A 27,024-nucleotide genomic window follows, 5' to 3' on the forward strand; every position below is an offset into this window, starting at 1 on the left:
AACAAGCATCCCTAACCTATGGTGGCAGAAGGTAGAGAAGTGGTTCCCTTGGGGTTATCAACTGAAGGGGACACAAGAGAGCCTCCTGGGTGCTGGAAATGTTCTTTATTTTGAGCTAGGTGGTGGTTATACAAACATACATATATATTTTACCTTTAACTGTGTATATTTCCATATACATACATATATGTGTGTAAAAACAATCAAGTTATAGACTTAAAATTTATGCACTTTACTGTATAAAGTTATATCTCAATAAAGAAGGAAAGAAATTACCTTGTCACCAGCGTTCTGAAGTTGCTTGTGTAGAGACATCACTTCTTGTTTTAAAGCCTCCTTTTCCTGCTGAGTCACTTGTAGATCAGATTTAATTCGGGACATTTGCAGGTTTACATTCTGCAGGGTATCTTCTAAATTCTGAACCTGCATCATGAGAACAGTCATACACTGTGACAAATCCTCATGGTCTCACCTATAGCAAGCATGCCCATGTATGAATGAGCTAAGACAAAAGAACTCCAAGGTCCCTTCTGCTTCTACTTACTATATCCAGGTCTTTTCAGTTGCTCAGTGCAAATCTAGGATATTATGTATCTTTACAGGATGTTAAGTTATATTTAGGACAATAATGAACTATGCCTAGAGCAAGGTATTGCTGGTATAGTCATCTGGTATATTATCAAGTGATATCTTACAGGACCAAGGAATAGCAACTGGCATCATGACAGATGATTTTACTGAATTTTGTAGAAATTATGTTTTAGACTGTGATGTTGGTTTGTAAAGGACCTCTTAGATGAAAATAAAAACATATCTCTATAGAACCCTACTCCATGCTAACAGCTCATATATATTTCAATTTAAAAAAATTTAAATTGGTAAACAGAATGTTAATAGAGAGCTTTAACTATAATTGGGCATGAACCTGCCTTAGAAATCCTAATTCTAAATTAGAAACAAGCAGTCATTTTTTACACACTATTCTCAAGCTTTCATAAATAAGTAATCTCATAATGATGAGATAATCTTATGATTATTTCATAATAATGAGATAATCTTATGATTATTTCATAATAATGAACTTTGGGAGAAACATTGTTCAAATTATTTTACTATACTGTAACGTGTCACATATTAGTTAAATTGAATCATTCTGAGCCCTCTTAGACCACATCCACCTGGAACATTCTTTCCACTTGGAGTTCTGCTGGGAGATATAGGAAAATATTAACTGTGCAGATGAAATAAGAATTGTCCACATACCTTTTCCTGTGAAGCCACTAGCTGTGATTTTAAGCTTTCACTCTGGTGTTCCCAAGACTTCTGTTCTTGCTTCATAGTAGCAATTCTGTGCTCTAAAAGACTTGATTTTGCCAACTGATTCAGGAAAAGAAAAGAGGTAACAGCATTTCTACAAACATGTCTAGCCTCATTTCACATGCCTTCACTTATACTGAAAAGATCAAGTACCATCTCTCTACATAGGGGATCAAGACAAAGTAAAAGAGAGACATTTCCTTGACTCCCTTTGTACCTTTAATTTTGAGGAGTCTCTTCTCTTTGGGGATTTCAATTTTTCCTTCTCATTGCCTCATGTTTTTGGGTGAGACATGGTGGGCTGGAAGGCAATTAGAAATCCCAAGAGTGTGCCATAATAGGAAAATATGGAATGCCTATTAAGGCAGGTGGCACAAAGGCAGCGTTTTTGGATTTGCTAGGGAAAATACAGTAGAAAAAAAGTGTCTATGTAATGGATTTCAGATTATTAAATACATAATATTTATATTATTTATATTATATATAAGTAGAATAGTGATATATTTAAATAATATATATTAAGTAGCATAGTTACTTATTAAAATAAGACAAACTTTATTTTACCGTACTTAATATTTATTAAACAACTAATCTAGACTCCTGTTAAAATCATGGCCTCAGCAATCTACAGATTTAATGTGATCCCTATCAAATGACATTTTTCACAGAACTGGAACAAATAATCCTAAAATTTATATAGAACCACAAAAGACCCAAAATTGCCAAAGCAACCTTGAGAAAAATGAACAAAGCTAGAGGCATAACCCTTCCAGACTTCAGACAATACTACAAAGCTATAGTAATGAAAACAGTATGGTAATGGCACAAAAACAGACATATGGATCAATGGAACAGAATAGAGAGTCCAGAAATAAAGCCACACACCTACAGTCATTTAATCTTGGACAAAGGAGGCAAGAATATATAATGGAGAAAAGAGAGTCTCTTTCAATAAGCAGCATTGGGAAAGCTGGACAGCTACATGTAAAACAATGAAGTTAGAATACTCCCTCACACCATACACAAAAATAAACTCCAAATGGCTTAAAGACGTATATATAAGACATGACACCATAAAACTCGTAGAAGAGAACATAGGCAAAACATTCTCTGACATAAATCGTAGCAATATTTTCTTAGGTCAGTCTCCCAAGGCAAAAGAAATAAAAGCAAAAATAAACAAATGGGACCTAATTAAACTTAAAAGCTTTTGCACAGCAAGGGAAACCATCAACAAAACAAAAGGACAACTTGAAGACTGGGAGAAACCATGCAGAAACGATGTGACCAACAAGGGATTAATTTTCAAAATACACAAAAAACTCATACAACTAAATATCAAAACAAAACAAAAAAACAAAAACACCAAACAACCAAATCAAAAAATGGGCAGAAAACCTAAACAGACACTTCTTCAAAGAAGACATACAGGGCTTCCCTGGTGGCGCAGTGGTTGAGAGTCCGCCTGCCGATGCAGGGGACACGGGTTCGTGCCCCTATCCCGGAAGATCCCACATGCCGCGGAGCGGCTGGGCCCGCGAGCCATGGCCGCGGAGCCTGTGTGTCCGGAGCCTGTGCTCCGCAACGGGAGAGGCCACAGCAGTGAGAGGCCCGCGTACAGCAAAAAAAAAAAAAAAAAAAAAAAAAAAAAAAAGAAGACATACAGATGGCAAACAGGCACATGAAAAGATGCTCAATATTGTTAATAATTAGAGAAATGCAAGTCAAAACTACAGTGAGGTATCACCTCATACCAGTCAGAATGGCCATCATCAAAAAGTCTACAAATAATAACTGCTGGAGAGAGTGTGGAGAAAAGGGAACCCTCCTTCATTGTGGTGAGAATGTAAATTGGTGCAGACACTACGGAGAACAGTATGGAGGTTCCTTAAAAAACTAAAAATAGAGCTACCATATGATCCTGCAATCCCACTTCTGGGCATATATCCAGAAAAGACAAAAACTCTAATTAAAAAAGATATATGCACCCAATGTTAATAATGGCACTATTTACAACAGCCAAGACATGGAAGGAACCTAAGTGTTCGTTGACAGATGAATGGATAAAGAAGATACATACACACAATGGAATATTAGCCATAAAAAAGAATGAAATAATGTGGACCTAGAGATTATCATACTAAGTGAAGTCAGTTAGACAGAGGAAGACAAATATTACATGATATCATTTATATCTGGAATCTAACAAATGGTACAATGAACTATTTACAAAACAGAAACAGACTCACAGACATAGAAAACACACTTATGGTTACCAAAAGAGGAGGAGGAGGGAGGGATAAATTAGGAGTATGCGATTGACAGATATACGCTACCATATCTAAAATAAACAACAAGGATTCACTGTATAGCACAGGGAATTATATTCCATATCTTGTAATTATCTATAATGGAAAAGAATGGAAAAAAAGAAGTACATACACACACATAGACGTATAACCGAATCACTTTGCTATGCACCTGAAATTAACACAATATTGTAAATTAACTATACTTCAATAAAAGAAAAAAAATCATGGTTTCAGGAGCTCTAAGGTCACAAAATACTGCTCTAGGAGACTTTTAGGCTAACATGTAGCCCCCCCACGTGCCACTGGCATTAGAGAAATGCTCATAATGGTACACACTCTCCAATGATGGTAAAAAAGTCTTATTTTTACTACCTTATCAACACAGCTATTTAATTCTTCACTTAGAGCTTCCTTTTCTTTCAGCAGTTTTTCATTGTGGCTTAGAATACTAGAAATTTTTTGCTGGAAGTCAGAGAGACTGGGACATCTGTGCAGCTGTAAGAGATAAACAAGCCCACCCATCACGTCTCATGGTTGTATTTAAAAAGATGTATTTATAAACAGGACATTTTCATGGCTGCTGCTGTTTCCCTATCTGTAGATATTTCCGAGGACATATAAACTCTAGGGGACTATAATTAACTTTAACAAAACGTTCCCTGCTGGTTTCTCTCTATTCTCCAAATGACTGCTGAAATGTCTGCTTAGACAAAATCAACCAGACATTAAGTAATGGTCCTAGCTTTCTGTTTTACCTTCAGGATACAATAAATAACATACTGCCATTCTGTCATGAATTTAACTTGTGTACATATAGCACAAAACATTTTCCCCGTGCTTTTTTAACTAGAAAAAAATCTTTTTCAACCAAGAATATGGAATTGATATCAACTAAGTACCATGTATCAACCAACAAAAGGGGAAGGGTTTTTTTTCTGTTTTTTAAAAAATATTTATTTATTTATTTGGCTGTGCCGGGTCTTAGCTGCGGCATGTAGGATCTAGTTCCCTGACCAGGGATCGAACCCGGGCCCCCTGCATTGGGAGCATGAAGTCTTTCATCGCTGGACCACCAGGGAAGTCCCAAGGGCAAGTTTAAAGATAAATCAAGCAGTGTTTTTCAGCTCTTTCTGCAAACCCTTCCCTTTGGAAGATGCCTAAATTGACTTGCTAAGAAAAAGGTTGCTGGTATGGACACACTGGCTTCTTCCTCTGCACTTTATGGCATCAAGACAAACCGAAAACTTTTTGTTCCTTTTCATCATCAGCCTTAGCACTACTGACATTTTGGGGCAGGTAATTCCTTGCTGTGGGAGACTGTCCTACGCACTGTAGGATGGTTAGCAGCATCTCTGATGTCACCTGTTAGATTCCAGTAGCACAGCCTGCCTCCCCATACACTGGGTGTGAAAACCCAAAATGTCCCCAGACATTGCTAAATGTCTTGGGGTGGGGGAGCAATTTCTACCTCCCCACAACCACTGCTTTAAGGAGACTGATTGTTTCTTACACTTCTTAACCCTTCCCATAGTTCATATGTTTTCAATTTCCCTCTACTTCACTTGGCTTTCAATTATTTATTGTCATTATGATTTTACGGCCATCTCTCAACTTTTTACCTGAAGTTCTTTTACATTTAGCTTTAGGAATAGTATGACAAAATAGACTTTAAGGATTGAATCTTATCTTCAACTGGCAACAAATCCAGCATAATTTACAAATCTAAACAAGTCAGAAGGATGAAGGAAAGTGTAAAGAACCTGGGCATTGGTTAACAAAGGCCTTTTTTCCTTTGCTCACTACCCCATCCCCAGACCCTCACAAAGCCTGGTATCATCTTGGGTGTCTACAGACTGGTATGTGACTACTGCTGATGCTATTCGTGTTTCTTTTCAGTGCAACAGATAATACAAATAAAAATGTTTTGTGAACAAGAAATTATTATGTCATACAGAGCAGCACAGGCTTTCTAGGTCCAAGCTGTGTGGAAGCAACAATGGGCTGACACCATCTTAACTCTTGTGATCCAAGAGTCCAGGTGCCTTGAACAACTGCCTACCAAAAGCAAAAGGGCTCACTGTTCTTCCATCTCACTACTTATATCAATGCTTCAAAAAATATGCAATAAAAATGTGCCAGGGGCTTCCCTGGTGGCACAGTGGTTGAGAGTCCGCCTGCCGATGCAGGGGACACCGGTTCGTGCCCCGGTCCGGGAAGATCCCACATGCCGCAGAGTGGCTGGGCCCGTGAGCCATGGCCGCTGAGCCTGCGCGTCCGGAGCCTGTGCTCCACAACGGGAGAGGCCCCAACAGTGAGAGGCCCGCGTACCGCAAAAAAAAAAAAAATGTGCCAAATGATGTCCTCATCATACTATTTTACTCCCAACTCGGCTCCTTTTCTTCTGATCCCTAGCTTGGCAAAATCACAAAGCATACATTTCCCATGCTATGGATTTGGAATCCACCATTATCTGAAAGGTTGAACAAGAGACAAAAAATGATAAAGGAGAAAAGTATGCCCAAGTTAATTAGGATGAATTTAGTAATAACAGCTCTGGAATACTTATATACCACAGAAAAGCCTTTTAACTTCTGGAATGTTTATATGGACAGACAGCTTCTGCTATGGCAGAACAGATAAACTTTGCATAGCAGCATCTGACTTGAAAAGGTTCTTATAAAGCACCTATCGGGTACCAGTACTGTATTAGGCACTGTAAGAGATACAAATTCCCTGAGAGTCTTATAATCCTATTAGGAAATCAAGACTTACAGGTGTCAATTAGGAATCAATATGAACATAACACACTCAGTGGTACACACTCAGCATTCAGAGAGGGACAACTTTATGCTCATAGGCTGAATAGGTATAAGAATTTTATAATCTAAGGATATCATAATATTAAAGAAATCCTTTGGTGAAGCAAATAAATAAAATGGAAAAACTAAATTCTCCTAGTATAAATCAGGATTGCTCAAACTGAGGGATTCATGTGCTCATTGAAAAATTCAGAATAAAGAATAAAATTGGACAATGTTCAGAATATATTAAGGTGAACCCTCTTTAATACTTAAAATTAGGTCTTTGTTTGAAACTTCGAAATGTGCTTCTTAAAGCCAAATTCATAGGTAAGACTGCATCCCTGATAATGTTCTAGAATCTACTCTTCTGCCCAAGATAGATGCCTCAAACTCACTATGAGAAAAAGGGATGATGAGGGACCAGCTTCACCTGTGTCTCACAAATCTGGGTGAATAGTTATTAAAGTTATGAGTAAGAAAGTCACCATCTTTTTAGACAAATTTATATTATTTAACACCTGGCCGGGAGAAGGCAGAGCAACAAATTTTTTTTTTTTTTTTTTTTTTTTGCGATACGCAGGCCTCTCACTGTTGTGGCCTCTCCCGTTGCGGAGCATAGGCTCTGGATGCGCAGGCTCAGCGGCCATGGCTCACGGGCCCAGCCGCTCCGCCGCATGTGGGATCTTCCCGGACCGGGGCATGAACCCGTGTCCCCTGCATCGGCAGGTGGATTCTCAACCACTGCACCATCAGGGAAGCCCAAATTTCTTAAACTGAAGTGGTTATGGTTCATTTATAGTAACAGAATGTCAGTCTACAACATGTAAGTTACATAACTAGAAAAACATTTAGAGAATTAGCAATAGGAGCCCTTATAAATAGACTTGTACTGCAAGCCTTCAACTTTACTAAGTAATAAGCTAGTTAACAGGACTCAGTAAAAAGGACATTTGGTGGCTAGAAGAGTCAGACCATCAGGTGCATAATATTCTATGAGCCCCCCCATACCTCCTGTCCCCACCTAAGCAACACACGATCTTACTTGTTTCATTTTCTCCAGTTCATCTTTGAGAAGGAGGTTTTCCTGTTCCACAATATGAATTTGTAGTTTAACTTCAGAAAGTTCTGCCTCCAGAGAAGACACTAAAGTGGAAGACTAAGAAAAAATTTAAAAAGTCATATAATACACATATTCATTTAGCCTGGGGAAACTTAGTAAGTTCACAAAAGGCAAACACAAGTACAAATTCAATGACACACTGTTTAATATCATTTGTCCTTATACTCAATGGAACTAACCAAAACTATCTTTTAATAGACTTTCCACTAAAATGGCACGAACATGATTTCTAAGTTCGTTTTTGAAGACTTCTTCACTGTAAAGTCACTATCTTTCTCTGGAGGTAGATGCTTTGAGACCATGCAAATAGTGTTTTTCCTTAAGCTTTTGCTTATTGATTTTAGTGTCTATCAATGGATTTTATCTACAACAATTACTACTCTGGTGTTTGCCTAATGAAGACTTTCTTCCTACATTTATTAATTGGAATTCTCTTGTAAGGAAGAGCTGTTATCTCCCCCCGTTATTTATGTATTCAATTTTTTTGATAACAGTATGGACCTATAGATATTTTATTTTGCATTTTATAATTATACTTATTTTATGCTATGCTTTATTTTGTTGATCAAATTATTCCAGCTTTGGCCATTAGGAGCTTCTTCAGGTTGTGCCCTGTCTTTTTGACATGCCCCATCTTTGGGGGGGCACCTTTTTCTTTCTGATACCATGAGATGTTCCAGGCTCATCTTGAATTGACCCTGCCCCAGCCTTGGGAGCAATCATTTTTCCAAGTAGCCCGGGCTCCTCTTACACGAGAATAGTGTTTAGAAACCAAGATCTGGGTACTCGATCCATATACACACATCTACATCTCTGTATCTATCTATCTGTCTATATATTAAGAAATACGAGTTTATACTAATACCTCAAATTCCAATCCAATATCAGAGGGTTCATTTTAGCCTTCTCAGTTTCCCCACTTGCAACTTCCTTTTCCAAAAATGAGAAACGCAGTTCTTATTATCTACAATACGTTTACTTATTTGTTCAATTCTAGTATACACAGAGTAGGTCCAGAATTACTAACATACACCCCCATGAGAAACACATTTACTGACTAGATTATTATTGCCTTTATGTACACTTCTTTTTGTCTTAACCCTACTGTATACAGTCAAGATACTAATTTCTAAATTACTTATTTTCTTCCACATTGTAGCTATGTTATCCATTTACAATACAGTTAGGTTCATTTGTTAGCATTTGTGTTCCATTTTAGTACCCCCCATCTTTGTTTTTTGGATTGGTTTTAATTGTGTGTTTATTTGAGGGGGTATGCGAAGAGTATGTAAAACATTACTGTGGTTCTAAGCATCAGAGCTATGTGAAAATGTTCTCAGAAGTGTCACTCCCTTCCTCATTCCTTCTATCACATTCCCATTCCTCTCTTCCATCCCTTTCCCACTCGCCCTCTATAGGTAACCATCTCTTTAGTTATCTGGTTTATCATTCCCATATTTCTTTTACATAAATTTCTGTATTTCTTTTACACAAATACATGTGTATTGTCTAATATCCCCTTCTTTCTTACACGGACGGAGACATACTATCTTAGATACTCTATTGAGCTCTTCTTTTTTCATCTAACAGTATGTCCTGGAAATCATTTCACACCAAGAGATCTTTCTCATTTGTCCTTTCTTTCTCTTTTTCTTTTTTTATAGCTGTATAATACTACTCCATGTGTGGCTATACCCATCACATTTATCCAACAACTCTCCGATGTATGGGCATCTAGGTTGTTTCCAATATTTTGCAGTTACAAACAATGCTGCAATGAATAACCAACGCTTTACGGTGAATTTTCATATTTTTAGAAGAATATCTTTAGGGTAAATTCCTAGAAGTCAGATTGCTAGGACAAAAGGTAAGTACATATGTAATTTTGTTAGATTTGCCAAATTTCCTCCCAGAAATACAATATCAGTTTATATTCCACCAGCAATGTATGAAAGTGCCTGTTTTCCCAAACCCTTGCCAACAGAATATGTTGTTATATTTTTAAATTGTTGCCAATCACATAGGTGAGAAATGAGATATCAGTGTTATTTGCATTTCTAATTCTGAGTAATTTTGAACATTTTTTCAAGGTTTGAGGGCCATTTTTATCTTTTTTGTGTGTGTGAATTTTTGTTCATGTATTTTTTCCCATTTGGCTATCAGATTTTGCTCCTAAGCCCTTTGACTTTTAAGAGCTCTTTACAGAGTAGGAATATTAGCTCCACTCTTGATGGTATAAGATGCAAATATTTTCTCCCAGTTTGTGAGTTGTCTTTTGACTTTGTTTATGGTATTTTCTTGGTCATGCAAAAATTAAAAAAATTTAATCAGGTCATTTTTTGCCTCTAGTTTATGAGTCATAGTTACATAGCCTTTCTCTACACCAAGCCTAAAGATGAATTTGCCCAATTTCTACTAGTACTTGTATGTTTTACCTTTTATATTTAGACTCCTAATCCAATTGGAATTTACCCTTATGTATGGTGTAAGATATAGATCTAATTTTATTTTCAGTTGTCTATCCAGTGATCTAGGCACCACTTATTAAAAAGTCCATCTTTACCCCAGTGATTTGAGAAGCTACCTTTGTCATATACTAAGTTTCCATATGTATTTGGGTCTAATTCTAGACTTTCTCTTCCACTTATCTGTCTATTCATGTGTGAACACCACACTGTTTTAATAATTAGGACTTTATGTATAAGAAATTAAATACAAGCATTTCTTTTATTTACTGGGATTTCCTCCAGAAAGGCTGTAGAGTGGCTATAGACCATACCTGCACTTTACAGTGTTCCAGTTCTTCTTTTAGATTAGACTTCTCTTGTTCCCATTCCTCACATGTACCGTGTCCTGGCTCTTTATCCTTCTGACTTAGCATTTCTGCTAGACGTTGATTAACTTCTTGTAGTTCTTTCTGATTTTGAGAATTCTTTTGGCTAAGCTCCATATTTTCCAAATCCAACTGTTGGTTTTTGGTTTTTAATTCTGAAATCTAATTAAAATTGAAATAAGTCTTAAAAACTAGTTATCCTACTTCTGCTAAAAATATATTTAGAGACTAATTGTTTTACCTTCTCTATGTAAAGTTACACACATTTAATAGCAGAAAAAATACATACTCATTATTACAAAGTCGGTCAGTTCAGAAGTGTATGAAGAAGTGACAGACACTCTGTCCAATCCCACTCCACAGGAGTAGCCACTGTTCACAGCTGGGTATGTATCCCTACAGATTATTTTCTATGCATATACAGACCTATATACTTGTAGTTTTTTCCTTCTTTAGAACAAAAATTTGCATTATTTCAGATGTTCAGATAGTCTGCTTTTTCCACTTATAATATCTTACAGACTCTTATTCTTTCCAAATCGGTGCATTCAGAAACCACCACATGCTATATTTTTAGTGGCTATAGGGCAGTGGTCACCAGCCTTTTTGGCACCAGGGACCAGTTTCATGGAAGACAATTTTTCCACGGACCTGGGCTGGGGAGGGCGGGGGTCGGGGGAGGGGGATGGTTCAGGCGGTAACGCGAGTGATGGGGGGGTGATGGGGGGCAGCAGATGAAGCTTCACTCTCAACCGCCGCTCACCTCCTGCTGTGCGCCCGGTTCCCAACAGGCTGCGGACCAGTAGTGGTCTACGGCCCGGGGGTTGGGGACCCCTGCTATGGGGTATTCCATGTATCAAGACATTCCATACTGTATTTATCCATTCCCACACTGATAGACATATAGGTTTATCATTTTTTCTTTTAATTATGAAGAAACAAAACAATCTTTTGGAAAATTCATTTACACATGGTAGCATTTTGTATTTAGGATCTTATTTTTGGAAGTAGGGCTGCTGGGTTAGAAGGTGTGCATATACATTACTGTTTTGATCGATACCCCCACAATGTCTTCCTCATAGACTACCAACTTATAGTCCTGTTATGTATGAGTATATTTGTGTCCTCATTCCCTTTTTAATACTAGACAAGATCAATCTTTAATTTTTGCTAATCTGACAGGTGAAAAAAAGAGACTCATTTAATTTGCCCTTCCCTAATTACTAATGAGGCTAACCATCTTTTTATATGTTCACTTCTTTTTTTCTGACTTGACCAATCATATAAATTATTCACTTTTCTACTCCATTTTGCAATTTGTTTGTAACAGTACAGAATATATTTTGGACGTTAACACCTTGTCTATTTCAAGTGCTGAAAATAGTCTTTTCCCAGGATGTCCTTGTCTTTTGACTGTTTCAGATAAAGATTCTCAAATGGCTTTTCCCCACACAATTGAATATTGTTGAGATTATACAAATTGGGCATTGAATGGCACAAGCTATCTAAATAAATCATAATTCTGTGAAAATATACATGGATTAACTAGTATTCTATATCTGTAAAATGCTGTTCTTAACTTTCTGCTTTTAATTGTGGTGAGGAAAGAGGAAGGAGCTAACATGAATCAAAACCACATGTGGGGACCTCCCTGGTGGTCCAGCGGATAAGACTGTGCCCTCCCAATGCAGGGGGCCCTGGTTCGATCCCTGGTCGGGGAACTAGATACTGCATGCATGCTGCAACTAAGGAGTCCGCATGCTGCAACGAAGATCCCATGTGCTGCAACTAAGACCTGGCGCAGCCAAAATAAATAAATATTTTTTAAAAAAGGGCTTCCCTGGTGGTGCAGTGGTTGAGAGTCCGCCTGCCGATGCAGGGGACATGGGTTCATGCCCTGGTCTGGGAGGATCCCACATGCCACGGAGCAGCTGGGCCCGTGAGCCATGGCCGCTGAGCCTGCGCATCCGGAGCCTGTGCTCCGCAACAGGAGAGGCCACAACAGTGAGAGCCCCGCGTACCGCAAAAAAAAAAAAAGCTATCTGCTACAAAGAGCACAGCTGAATCTAATTCAAAACAAAACAAAACAAAACAAAACAAAACCACAGGCAACACAGAGCTAGTATTTCACAGGTTCGGTTTTAGAGGTTATCACCTCCCCACTCCCACTGATTATAAAGCTAGTATTCAGCACCAGAGTCTAGAAATAATATATACATTATTATATTCACAGAAAATAGAAACCTAGTTTAGAATTAGCATGAGGTGAGTTTCCATTTTGAAACTCAGGATTTACAACCTTACCATTATTAGCTACATTTCCAGTAGCATGTGCTGTAAATTTCAAACTTTAAAAAAGAAAATTTTAGAATCAGGAAACATTGGGAAATATTCTCTCCTTACCTGTTTCTTTAAATTTTCAACCATCTTCTGAACTGCAGCTTTTTCCTGTTTTACGGTTTCTATTTTTTGCCTAAAGGGACAATGAAAATATAACTTAAGAGTTAGGCTTTAACGGTTGAAGTAAAATAGTTTTAGTCCTCACAAAAATGCCTTAAGAACATTTAAATATATGTCTTACCACATTTCTTCCTGAGATCCATTTAATTTCCCTAATTTCAGGTTAGAAATGCTGTCTTCTTCATTTAAAGTAGTAATTTCATTTCTCAAAATAGAATTTTCCTCTTGAAGCTTCTCAGATTCATATCTGAAGTACAGAGATTTTTAAAAAATAGTTATAACAAGGCAGTCATCTGGCATCTTTGGAAAATACTTTATAGTAACTTCCAATTAAACACGTATTCCATGCCAGTTAAAAAGAAAAGCCTAAATTAGTAGTCTCTTGGTGCTTGGAAATCAAGCTATGACATATTGACTCATTTCTTTTGGGAAGTAAGAATTTCACTAAAAGACATTAGGGAAGTGTGACTGAAACACTTGAGCATGGAGACAGAAAGGAGACTCAATGCCCATCCTGGCTGCTGACTTTCTCAGTGGCAAGCATATGCTTTGAGCAAATTATTTATTTCAGTCTGAAGTCCTGCCTGCTCCTAAAGACAAAAGCCATATTACTAAGCTGTATGAGCTTCAGTTTTAAACCCCAGGGTACCTAGAGAAAGAAAATTCACTACATAAATGAAAGGGCCATGTCAAAATATGTACACTAATGTTTACTTTGTGATTTCTTTCATCTCATTATGATTTTTAGAACTAAATATGATCTGAAGTAAAATGAGGAAAAACTACGCCCAGAATTATTTTGTTTTTTCATATCATTAAGATATTTCAGACATGATGTAGTATTTTACAAGTTTTTTTAAACTAAATTTGTTAGAAGGCTATTGCAAACATATTTTATAAAGTTGAGTGAGCAGTGGTTCAAATTAGTATCATTTTTGTCTTTGTTCTTCAAGCACATTTATTAGAATCTGATAGCTCCTCAAAAAATTATATGTTCTAAGATAAATTTCCAATGTTTACAGAATATCAGCCTGCACTTCAAGTGATATAAGTGAAAAACTGTAAGCCATGAGACACAACACTTTTTCTATATTAGTGTAAGAAGAGAGTTCTTATCTACCAAGTGAGTTAATGATACACGAAAGGCATTCATTCTCATATAACTTGTTTCATCAAAATGAGGAAAATAACCAACATTTAGCCAAAAAAAAACCCCACCAAAACTATCCATCCAAATGAAGTGCTACAGAAGAGTTAAGGACTTGACACACATGGATGATGCACATGGTTAAACAACTAACACTCTCCATCATGAACTTTCACACCCTAAATGAATGACATTTATTTCCTATAGAGGAAGCAGTGCCTCCTAGGCAGGGTTATTCTACTTGTTAATACGACACAGAAGCAGAAGGAAGTCTAAAGTACTGCTCTCTTCTTGAAGACTAACAGGTTAGTTTCTCTAGGCACAGCAAGCAGCGAAGTTAGATTTGGTGAGGTGCTCTGTGGGATTCCGTGAAGTGTAGAAGGTACATACATTACCTCAGAAGCTCAACTTTTTGCTGCATCTCACTGCACGTGATTTGCAAGTCATGCATCATTGCCTTCAGCTCTTCCTCCTTTTCTCCTTGAGAAGGTACATCTTTTTGCTTAACTAAAGCAGTGACTCTTTCCCTCAACTTTCTAGTCAGCTCCTGCAGCTTCTTTTTCTCCCGTTCTAACTCTGTGATTGTGGCCTGGCGTTGAAAATGTTTGTCCTGAAGGCTGAGGAGAGCAGTGTTTTCCTCCAGTATTACTTGGTTCTGTACTCCAGGCTTTTCTTGATGTGTCTGGAGTGTTCCATGTAGCCAGGCAATTTCATGTGCTTTTACTTTTTCTAAGAGCTGTGTATTCTCCTGCTCTAGGTACTGGTTTTCTTGACAATGTTCTATAATATGGTGTACATTCATAATCTTTGGTACACACTCTTCCAGTGTCTGATTTAGTTCAAGGACCTTTTCATCAGGTCCGACTTCCAGGTTATCTAAATGGGCTTCCCATAAGGAGAAGCAGTCATACTGCAGCACTGCTCTTTCTTGCAGCTTCTCGATCTTGCCTTGAAGTCGCAAAACCAGAACATGCAGTTCCTCATTTTCTCTTTTGACCTCATCATAACTCTTTTCCAGGCTAAGGAATGTTTCAGTCACTTCTTCAACTTTCTTTAGCTCATCCTGTAATTGGAACATTTCTGAAGTGAGTTCTTTGTTATTTTCTAGTGCTTCATCGTACCGCGTCTCCATCACTCTCAGCTCTTCATGAAGACACTCATTTTCTCTACTAGCATCTTCATATAACAATTTATACTTGGTGGAAGCCTCAGGGATTCTTTCAAGCATCTTTAATTTCTTTTTTAGCACAGAAACATCAAAAAGTAAGTCCTGTTTCTTTTCAGAAGCTCGATCACAGTCTGCACGTAAGATCATTAGTTGTTCCTGAAGCTGGCCAATCTGATTCTTTAGGTCCCAGGTTTCAGTCCTGGTCTCCTCACTATTTTCAAGCTCAGAAAAACTCTCTATTGATGCTTCAGACTCCTCTATTCTGACCTCCTGTCTCTGACCAGAGCTCGTCCCCGTACTTTCCAGATCCCGGACCTCATCGCCTTGCAGGTCACTTAGGACGTGCTGCATGGTTCCACCTTCTACTTGTTTCATTCGGTTTGGCAGTAAAAATGGCTCTGTTTGTTCCACGGAATTTCCAAAAAACCCAGTAGTTGGCTCATCTAAACAAGAAGACATTACTGACTCTGGCTCTAATTTTTGCAGCCTCTGTTGCAACCTAGAAATTTCAGTTGCCATTTTCACATTTTCCTTCACTGCTCGTTCATGAGCTCTTTGCAGGCTTAAGAGGACATCTCCGTTCTCTTCCAACAGCTGCTCTCCTTGCTGGAGCAGGGACATGGCTCCACTTCCTTCCACCTCCTCCCTTCCCATTGCCTGGCAGCCATTCTGAAGCCTGGAGGGAGGAGATCCCACCTGCTCCATTTCCTTAATTTTATTCTGAAGCCTGGAGATTTCTGTGCTCATCTCAGCCCTCTCTTGATCTGCTTTCTCACAGGTCGCTTTGTAGACACTCTCCATGGCCAGAAGCTTGGACATCATTTCCTGCCTCTCCTGGTCACGTTCCCTTTCTAGCCTTTCAAGCCTCTGGCTGGCCAGCCGCTCCGAGGCGCCTGCCTGGCACAGGACCTGCTCACGGTCCTTCAGTTCTCTTTCATGACTGCTCTTCAGCTCAAGTATCTGGCTGGACAGCAGACTTTGCTGACTTTCCGATACAGTTCTTAGATCTTCCAGGTCTTTGAGTAGCTGCTCTCTCTCAACAACCATGCTATTCAAATGTTCTTTGTATGTTTTCTCCAGCATCTCTTTCTCCTGGGTCAGGACCAGAGAAGTCGCTTTCTCTCTCTGGAGAGTCTCTTTAAGCTGCTCCTGGGCTTCTGCACACTCCTGGGTGAGCTCGTCCTTCTCAAACTCCCACTGGGATCTCTCCTCGCGCTGTTGTTCCAGGACCTCCTTCAGCTCTCGGCGGTAGTGCCCCTCCAGACTTCGCAGAGCATTTTCACATCTCTCAGCGACTTTCTGACAGTCAGCCTGAAACTGGGCTTCTATCTGAGAGGTTCTTCTATTACACTCAGTTTCCATTTTTTCCCTAAATGTGGTCAACATACAGCATTACTGAAACTGCCATCAACTCCAGAAGCAAACAAAAAACATTTTCCCATGCATAGAAGAAGCAGCCAAGCAAACAATTTAAATATTTTCTAAAAATGGTCTTCACTTATTCCTATGTGATTCATTTATACTGAGAAGGGATCTCATTTCTGAGAGCCAATGCTGGCAGCCATAATTAATTTAAAAGACTTACTTACCTCTCTCTGCATTTAGAAGGAAAATTTAGAAACCAAATTCTTTGGTATACTCCCAGATGTATTTGTTTATGGATTTTTAGCCAAAACCTTAGGCTGATATTTCACATTAAATGTTCAAATGCATATTAGCCTAAACCCAAATTTGGGAAATACATAAAATTCTTCCATTTTAATTAAGTAGACATTGGTGGATAATAGTCATATAAACCACACATATTAAAAAATTCATTATGTTTTGCTTTTTATTTAATAAAGTAGCACCAGGTTAGAGTATGAAGCACCAAAGCCCTGAAAAGTACCTGAGATTTCACGTGAGGAAAGTAAGCACGAAATGGTGTTTCATAACTCTGGAAGGAAATGTAACTTTGCCCAGAATCTAGCTTATAAATGGCCTTTCTCAGAAAACAGCAAGACTGAACTAGGAAGAAATCACATTTGTGATAATCTTATCCTCATCTGGAACCTTAAACAGTACACTCCTGATACAAAAAATACTTTCCTCTTTCTAAAAAAAAGTTTCAATACCCCAAGGTAGGCTTATATCTAAACAACGGCAAAACAAGTTGAAAAACTAAAAAAGAATCTAGTCCGTCAGTGGGCTATTATGTCTTCTGATTTTTGAAAGTCTCCTTAACTGACTGGGATTTCTGGTGCCCCTGAGGAATGGTGCCCCAGTTTCCTCCATTTCCCCCATTTTCTTACCTTCCCTCATGTAGTTCCCTCTGGTGTTTTTCCAAGAGCTCTTTTTGCAATTCCTCTTTCTCAAGAGTATGCTTCTCCACCAGGCTTTTCAGCTGCTCCTGGTGAACTTGTTCTAGTTCCTGAGTCAAGCTTCTCACCTTCTCTTCTGTCCAGGCACCATTTTGAATGAGTTTTTCCCTCTCTCCATTAAAGCTTTCCTCTGCCTGCTCCAGCCTAGCCCTTAGCTCCATCTCATGCTCCAGCCTCAGCTCCTCCTGCAGGTGAGCCTTTTCCTCATCCCACTTCATTTCCAGTTGTTTTTTCTCCTCCTCATGTCTGCAGATAGCCGTGTGTTGTACCTCCTTGAGTACCACTGTCTGGCCCTGAAGTTCTGCAATTTCATTTTTAAGGTCACTTATTTGTTCTTCCAAGATGTGCACTTCATTCTCATACTTTTGCTTCATGTTCTCCTGCTCCTTTTTACAGGCAACCTTGGTTTCATCTAGCTGCTTTTCATAATGATGCACCTAAAGCCAGAAAGTAAAACCACCACAATGTTATTCAACTCAAGGCCATGGAAAGGTGATGGGGCAGTAATTACTTTTCTCCTACAAGACATTCCTCAGTTTTCCCATTTTTTGTTTTAAAGTAACAATTCAAAAACACATTAAATAAGATATCTTTAAGTCAGGCATGGTTTGATTACCTTTTTAACTTGGTTGAATTTTATTAGTTTCTGAACAACTCTATTAAAACTGACTAGACCTTCACAGAGATACCATTTGTCTCCACCGGCATCCTTTCCAACTGCAAACTTAGGGCCTTAACATAGTTAATTAAATTTAAGTATTTGTTTAACACCTGTCAGGTACCCTGCAGGCCTCATGGGGACACAAAGTTGGGTAAGACATAGCCCCTGTCATTAAGGGAAAACCACTCTAGACATGCTCATGACAACTACAAAAAAGTATACTATAAGTCAGAATAAAACATATAAAAGGTATAGGGAAAATAGTTACAATGTAACCTGGGATTCAAAGGAGGGAAAAATCACATTTGGTTGGGAGACTTCAGCAATGTAAGAGGTAGCATTTGATATAAACTCTGAAGGTTAAGTAGACTTTCAAGAGGTAGAAAGAAATAATAACACAGCACGTAATAGCATGAGCAAAAGAGGACAGTTTGATGAAGAGCAGCAAACTACCTAGTTTGGTTGGAGGATAAGGTAACTCAAAGGAATGGTAAAAGAGAAGACTGGAAATATAACCTAGAGCAACATGGTAAAGGGTTTTGAAGGCCAAGATTCAGAATTTGTACCTAATTTAGGAAGTAATGCTATATCGAAGGGCTTTTTAGTTTTATTAAGATGTTTTTCAATGAGTTGGAAATAATGTAATTGTCTGCAAGTTCCATGCTTGCTAGGACTGAAGATACTACATTTTTAAGAATCTGTCTCCTATGAGGAAAAGGCCTCACCCTTGGCCTGTAAAACCATGCTGAGGTAGTGCGTTCCTGGTAGCCAACAGGACACAAGAGGAAATGTATAGAAAGTGCTGCTCTTTGCGAAAAAAGAATTGAGAATGTCCTACATGCAAAAGCTTGTCAGAGCTCAAAGAAATAAGAGAACAGGATTGATAAAAAGGTCTTACTTTATCTTCAAGCTCCAGTCTCAGGCAACACAAGTCCCTGTGATGTTGTTCTTTCATCTGTTCGATGACCAGCTCCGCCTCGATGCTCATATTCAATGGATTGCATTCTTCAGAACCAAGCCCTGAAAACACATCGGATCTGTTGACCCTGCAGCAGGTTCTTTCAATAACACAACTGGCATCTAAGGAAGGATATCCAGTTTAATTGAGGAATAATTTTTAGCTTAAATTACTACAGATGAGATCTACTAGGAAACAACAGAAGACAAGAGAAGTCCCTTGTTTTTAAGTATTAGGGAAAACAAGAAAAAATGAAGGTGAACAGAGTCTTTCATGTACAGGCAATGTACCAAACCTTAATAGAATCCAATAGCAGGTGGGAGTAGATGTGGAAATTGTTGCTTAAAGGTGACCTCCTCCTAATGAAAATCCTGCAGAGTGAGGTAGTTAGGTCAAACCAACCAGCCTTCTTTCCATCCAATGAATACTGAGTGACAAATTAGCAGAGGGGCCATGTGGCAGGAGAATGAATGGCCAGCATACTTGCTATGCTTTGAGGTGTTAACGTCACGGGTCAAGATATCCAACCCACCCCTCAACCTTACAAAAGATTCGGTATTGTAATATTAATTTCCTGTAGTGCAGATAGTGCCTTACCTTAAATTATCAGCTAAAATTTTTTAAAGAATAGGACATAGGTTAGGAGCCTGGATATAGGCAGATTCGATAGAAAATTCTCAACTCATTCATATGAGTTCACCTCTGCAACTGCCCATGATGATGACTGAGGACACTGAAATGTGAAGCATAAGCTGAGGGCTGAGCTAGTACAAGGACAAAATGATTACATCTAATACTACGTAGAAATCTCTTAAGGCAGGGGACTCAAAAAAGCTTTTCATGTGGAGATACACAGACAGATGCAAGAAAGAGCATACGTCTAGCATCTGGAATTGACAGTCTTGCTTTGGGCTTTCTCTTCATCTATCATGGCATATCCCCAACTGAGAAGTGATACCTGGGGTGTAAATCATCCCAAGATGACACAGCCTCATGTACCCATGAGGAGAACTCCCAGCCCTTGGTCATCTATGGAAAAGCCCAGAAAAGCTTCTGAGATACATCATATCAGTTGGGCTCCATTCTTATACCACAGTAAGGCTACAGAGTACAGACTTAGAATCAGAGGAAAGGTGTTCAAGCCTGTCCCTGTCCCCTCTCCAATCCCCTATTTACTCTAGAATAAATAGGTAAGGAGAAGAATAAACAACACTTGTAAGAACCTGTACTCCTGTTCCAAGGAGCAGTGGGGAAAACTATTTATGATGAAGAATTTATTATAAACCCTTTCTGAAACTGAAATTCAACACACTGGAGGAAAGGGGCAGGATGCCAGGAGGGAGGAAAAGAGCTGATAATGAATGTAGGGGGGTTCCCAAATGACTCTGCCTTCCAACCTTGCTACTCAAAATCCTCCTCAAAGGCACAGGCAACCAAGGTTTATTTATCTTATTTGTTGTTTTGCAGACATTTAGCACAGCCAGCATAAGGAAATCAAATTTTGTGGTTTCTGTCTGGCTCACTTTCCAAAACACTGTCATACCAGTTAGGTACTCTTTCAGAAAGGGAGGATTCAGCAATAACTCAGTGACTGAATTCTAACACTCCCAAGGCCTGGATTCTCAGACTTGTGGCCAGTTTTTTTTTTTTTTTTTTAAACGAAGCAAATATCCTTGTGGTTTGATTTTTCCATTTCTTTGTTGATGCATATAAAAATCAGATGGAAATATTCTCATAAAGACTTCAAGGACAAATGAAAAAACAGACCACAAGTGAAACAGCTCAAGAAAATAGCACTGCCAAAGTCTTTTTTTATTGGCGGGGGGGGTGGGGCGGGATTGCCAACATTTTGCAATTCTACATTCAACCATGGTTTTAAAAACAAAAGTCAAAGGCAGAGACTCTGAAAAGATGGCGTCTGAATGGCTTACCCTGGTCAGGCTCGACGCAACCACTGTTAATATCATGTTCTTCTGACGGTGAGTTCTTCGAGGGAAGTCTTAACACTTTGCCTTGTGCACGATATTCTTCCAGCTCAGACTGGAGTTCATCTACTTGGTCTTGTAATAGCTGGAGTTTAAAAACCAATACAAGTCTTAGATGTGATGTCAAAAACACAAGTAACAAAAGAAAAAATAAATAAACTGTACATCATCAAAATTAAAAACTTTTGTGCTTCAAAGGATACCAACAAGAAAGTAAAAACACAACCCACAGAATGGGATAAAAGTTTTTGTAAATTATATATCTGATAAGGGACTTGATTGTAGAATATATAAAGAACTATTACAACTTAATGATAAAAAGACAAATAACACATTTAAATATTCAGCAAAGGATCCAAAGACACATTTCTCCAAAGAAGATAAGCAAACGAAAAGATACTAAATGTTATTAGCCATCAGGGAAATGCAAATCAAACTCACAATGAGATACCACTTAATACCCAATAGGATGGCTAAAATAAAAAAGACATACATATATCCCCATATCCCCTCCTTCTTGAGCCTCCCTCTAGGTCATCACAAAGCATCGAGCTGATCTCCCTGTGCTATGCAACAGCTTCCCACTAGCCATCATTTTACATTTGGTAGTGTATATATGTGCATGCCACTCTCTCACTTCGGCCCAGCTTCCCCTCCCCCATGTGTCCTCAAGTCCGTTTTCTACATCTGTTTCTTTTCTCCTGCCCTGCCACTAGGTTCATCAGTGCCATTTTTTTAGATTCCATGTATGTATGTTAGCATACAATATTTGTTTTTCTCTCTCTGACTTACTTCACTCTGTATGACAGACTCTAGGTCCATCCACCTCACTACAAATAACTCAGTTTCGTTTCTTTTTACAGCTGAGTAATATTCCATTGTATATATGCGCCACATCTTCTTTATCCATTCATCTGTCAATGGACACTTAGGTTGCTTCCATGTCCTGGCTATTGTAAATACAGCTGCAATGAACATTGTGGTACATGACTCTTTTTGAATTATGGTTTTCTCAGGGTATACGCCCAGTGGTGGGATTGCATATGTATACATATAGCTGATTCACTTTGTTTGTGGTACAGTAGAAACTAACACAACACTGTAAAGCAATTATACTCCAATAAAGAGATTTTTTTTAAAAAGACATATAATAACAACTGTTGGCAAGGATGTGGAGAAATTGCAACTCTCACATTGGTGGGAATGTAAAATGGTGCAAACATCTTTGAAAAAATTTGGCACTTCCTCAAAAGGTTAAACATACAGTGATCATATGACCCATGAATTCCATTCCTAGGTACATACCCAAGAGAAATGAAAGCGTACGTCCACACAAAAACTTGCATACAGGACTTCCCTGGTGGCACAGTGGTTAAGAATTCACCTGCCAATGCAGGGGACACAGGTTCGACCCCTGGTCTGGGAAGATCCCACATGCCATGGAGCAACTAACCCTGTGCACAACTACTGAGCCTGTGCTCTAGAGCCCATGAGCCACAACTACTGAGCCCACATGCCACAACTACTGAAGCCCGTGCACCCTAGAGCCCTCACGCCGCAACTACTGAGCCCACGCACCGCAAATACTGAGCCCACGCACTGCAACTACTGAAGCCCGCATGCTCTAGGGCCCGTGTGCCGCAACTGCTGAGCCCGTGTGCTGCAGCCAGTGAAGCCCGTGTGCCTGGAGCCTGTGTTCCACAACAAAAGAAGCCACCGCAATGAGAAGCCCGCACACCGCAATGAAGAGTAGCCTCCACTCACCACAACTAGAGAAAGCCCGCGCAGCAACAAAGCAGCCAAAATAAATAAATAAATAAACCAGTGTGTACATGTCTATCCCAAACTCCCAGTCTATCCCTCCCTCCCACCCTCCCCTGCTGGTAACCATAAGTTTGTTCTCTAAGTCTGTGAGTCTGTTTCTGTTTAAAAAAAGCCAAAACCAAACCAAACTTGCACACAAGTGTTCACAGCAGCATTATTCACAATATTCAAGATAACCCAATGTCCATCAACTAATGAATGGTTAAATAAAATGTGGTATAGCTATATAATGGAATATTATTCAGCAATGGAAAGAAATGAAGTACTGATACATGCTACAGTATGGATGAACCTTGAAAATGTATGCCAAATGAAGGAAGCCAGTCACAAAGGATGACATTGTATAATTCCATTTATAGGAAGTGTAAAGAATAGGCAAAACCAAAGAGACAGCAAGTAGATTATTAGTTGTCTAGGGCTGGGGGTCATGGGAGAGATTACAGCTAGGTGGAGTGGTAGTTTTCTTTTGGGTGATGAAAATGTTCTAAAATTTATTATGGTAATGGTTGCACAATTCTGTGAATATACTAAAAGAGACTGAATTATACACCTTAAATGGGTGAATTGTATGGTTATGAAAAACTGTTTAAAAAATAAATAAGTGGACAAATTTGGGGAATTTTTGGAGGTAGAGCTGACAGATTTTACTGATGAAATAACTAAAAGCGTAGAAGAAAACACCTCTACTTGATTAGAGTCAAGAGCCATAACTTATTTATAAGAGTGGCATAAATGTTTCATTTCTTTTCTCAAAGTGTGCAAGTCTATTCCCTGAGAAGGCAGGCTATGAGCAACCTCATAAGGAGGTGATTATTTTCTTCATTTTTGCCCAAGTACAATGTTCATCTAAAGCAGTTAGAACTCAGTTATGCCTACCTTGTTAAAATAAACAAGTGTCTGTGGCTTAAGGAAAAAAAACACCCCCAAATTCCTGAGCTTAGGAGAGTTACTTTTTTAAAAAATCAAAGATTCCTATTATTTATAAGGATGTTTTTGTGTCCTTTGGTAGGAATTTGTAATGACTTACTACTTAAAGACTTGAGTGGCTTCTGCTTCATTTGCATTTTGTAAATAAAATAAGGACTGTATTCAGGAAAAAAACCCACAGAACAAAAGCAAATTATATCAGCCTGCGCTGATCGCTCAGGAAAGACTAGTTTTGGAATAAGCACATCAACATGACCACATTTTCCTTCTCTTAGAATAAAACTTTATTTTCCTCTAATTACTGGCAATTTCCGACCCAGATAAAGCAGACAAATGCAGTTTGCATGATTCTCTCCTATTTCAGGATACTAAACAATAACATTAACAACTAGCACTTAGGTTAAGTGTTTTCTGTGTCTCAGGCTCTGTTCTAAGCACTTTACATATGTTTACTCATTGACTCTCCACAACAACCTTATCTGGTGGGTGTTCTTATTTTTTCTATCTCATAGGTGAGGAATTGAAACACCCGCAGATTAAGTGATGTGCTCATGATCACACAGCTAGTAAATGGTGAAGCAGTATTTGAACCCAGGCACTCCTCTGCTAAGTTTTCTTCAGTCACTCACCCTGCACTGCTGCCCATATTCATTTCTTATCTGTGTCAGCCTTTCTTCTTGCAAAAAGAATTCAGCACTGCTGGGATCAAGGTCACCAAACTAGAAAATGAAAAGGGCAAAGTTGTCATTTTTTCCAAGTGTCCTTCTTTGACTATAATGTACCAAAGGCCCAAGTTTCTGGTGTTCACCCAGTGTCTGGAGTACGAAAGGAATGTGACATTTAAGCAGAAACACCATCAATTAGATGATGGGGAGAAGATTCTAGAGTGATGTGTTCAGTCAAAGCAGAGATTGTTTCTCAGTGCCACGCCATGTTTCCCTCGTATAAATTAAATCCCTGCAAAAATGACAGCTTCCTTTAGTCACATAAATAATTCCATAATAGAAATTTTCTTGGTGGCATAGCTTCTGCTCTTTTGAGTGAACGACACTTTGGGGCTACATATCAGGAAATCAAATTTAAACAGACTTACCTTTTCTGCCAAAACATTTTCCAAATTTCGCTGAAGTTTGTTTGTCAGATTCTCATACTCTGCCAACTTCTCTGCATTTTCCAGAAGCTCATTTTCTAGACGACTGTTTTCCTGAAGAAATTTGGGGAAATTAAGTTGCCACAGATTAAGAAATAAACTGTTGTACCATTTTATAGCATGCATACATCAATGCTCTAGATTGAGAAAATGTGTTCATCTTGAAAGTTTCAGTACATTAGAGCAGAAAAAGTAAATATTAAAAAACTGATATCTATCTTATAACCTCAAAGCATGACTCCTGGAGGCATGCTTTTCCTGATCCTACAGAACCATGCTGCCCAACAGTGGCCACAAGCAGTCACAGGTAACTATTGAGCACTTGAAATGTGCTGTGAATATAAAATATTCAGCGGATATTGAAGAGCTAGAACAAAAACACAAAAAACTCAGTAATAATTTTTGTAGATGAATTACAAGTCAAAAAGATACTGTTTTGGAGATATTAGATTAAATAAAAATGATTTAAAATTAAATTCACCTGTTTCTTTTTACTTTTTAATGTGCCTTTTTGAAAATTTGAAATTACATATATGGCTTGCATTGTATTTCTATTTGACAGCGTTGCAGTAGAAAATTTAATGACGTGAAAAACATTCTCAATAAACTGTCAGATGAAAGACTGGTTGCAGAATACCTTGTTCATCTGACATACACACAGCTATACATACAGGTTTTTCATAATTTGTATTTTGAATTATTATAATAAAATATCAACCAAAGTCCACAAAAGTGGGGTTTTTCTGTATATAAAACACTTGTAAGATTTCCACCCACATTTGTCAAAAAAATAAAACCACATGGATATGCCATTTGACATATTTTCTATCCCAATGCTAAAGGATAATTGGAAGAACATTATTTTCAAAGTATATTTTGCCAAAAGAATATAGAGCCAATATATTTTAAATACATTCTTGTTCACACCCTCACAGAGTAACATGGAGTGAAAAAGAATGTGCTTGAAGTGTTTTTGAAAAATACTACCTTCCCCCAAAATGCCAGTTCTACAACTCTAATCTTCCAAAGTGTGTCTAAATTTAGATGTTAAAACAATCAGGAGCAGGGCTTCCCTGGTAGCGCAGTGGTTTTGAGTCCGCCTGCCGATGCAGGGGACACGGGTTCGTGCCCCGGTCCGGGAAGATCCCACATGCCGCAGAGCGGCTGGGCCCTTGAGCCATGGCCGCTGAGCCTGCGCGTCCGGGGCCTGTGCTCCACAACGGGAGAGGCCACAACAGTGAGAGGCCCGCGTACCGCAAAAAAACAAAACAAAACACAAAAACAATCAGGAGCAATTTCTGTGTATTGGGCCTGTGTTGGTGCTCTGGAAACTGACAAATCAGCTTCTGTTGCTGACCACAGGGAACACACAATCGGGACCCGTGGCCGGGGAGGCATATATGAATACAATTATCTATGATGTGATAGAAAATATGCTATCTTCTGGCAAGAAAAAAAAAAAAGTGTAATGGGAATGAAAAAGTAGTTTGGCCTGCAGTGTTGGAGAAAGCAGCGAAGGAGCCTAAAAGCTTACTGAGGAACTGAGACAGCTGATGGCAGGTGCAGCAGGGTTGAGGGCATGGCCCTGGGGGTTGCTGGCAGGATCTGAGGTTAGAAAGGCATGAGGACAAGCCCCCTTTCAGGGCCCTTCAGTGTTGCCATGTTGCACTTTTACAGAGGGAACAGCATGATTTTAAGTGTTCTTAAGTAAGGTAACTCCGGTGACAATATGGAGGTTGGATAGATGGAAAAAAGGATGCACATAGGTCAGCTGAGAAATCGTGATGAATTGTGAACCTATTCAGAGGCTGTGGAAATGGAGAGATGGGATAAATCTGAGAAGCATTTCAGAGCATCAACGGGACTCAGAGACTGATAATCGAGGATGACTGAGGACTCTAGCTTCTATGACTTTCAGCACAGGTGGTGATGTAGATTAGGGAGAAAATTCCAGAGAGGAAGCAGTTTGATGGTTAGGAAGTGAGAATTAGCTCAGTTTTT

General features: G+C 38.8%; 1 protein-coding gene across 14 annotated transcripts in view; it reads right to left on the bottom strand.

Moving 5' to 3' along the window:
• Positions 1-27,024, bottom strand: part of NIN (ninein) — a 106,979-nt gene that overhangs the window by 18,709 nt on the left and 61,246 nt on the right. For 5 of the 14 annotated variants that reach the window (XR_014015474.1, XM_081229957.1, XM_081229955.1 and 2 more), the window contains 13 exons: positions 24,967-25,077; positions 24,503-24,592; positions 21,069-21,207; positions 19,078-19,259; positions 17,450-17,955; positions 14,386-16,527; positions 12,965-13,090; positions 12,787-12,856; positions 10,330-10,545; positions 7,473-7,586; positions 4,002-4,124; positions 1,264-1,377; positions 277-423 (listed from right to left, as the gene is read on the bottom strand). Coding sequence is in view for 13 of the 14 variants with exons in the window: in XM_081229957.1 (XP_081086083.1) it covers positions 277-423; positions 1,264-1,377; positions 4,002-4,124; positions 7,473-7,586; positions 10,330-10,545; positions 12,787-12,856; positions 12,965-13,090; positions 14,386-16,527; positions 17,450-17,955; positions 19,078-19,259; positions 21,069-21,207; positions 24,503-24,592; positions 24,967-25,077 (4,080 nt within the window). In the remaining variant the exon portion in view is untranslated. The remainder of the gene's footprint in view (positions 1-276; positions 424-1,263; positions 1,378-4,001; positions 4,125-7,472; positions 7,587-10,329; positions 10,546-12,786; positions 12,857-12,964; positions 13,091-14,385; positions 16,528-17,449; positions 17,956-19,077; positions 19,260-21,068; positions 21,208-24,502; positions 24,593-24,966; positions 25,078-27,024) is intronic. The other 9 variants (XM_081229961.1, XM_081229960.1, XM_081229956.1 and 6 more) reach the window with 5 other exon arrangements.

This window comes from Mesoplodon bidens (genome assembly GCF_964165515.1).
Source record: "Mesoplodon bidens genome assembly, chromosome: 3".
Taxonomy (NCBI): domain Eukaryota; kingdom Metazoa; phylum Chordata; class Mammalia; order Artiodactyla; family Ziphiidae; genus Mesoplodon; species Mesoplodon bidens.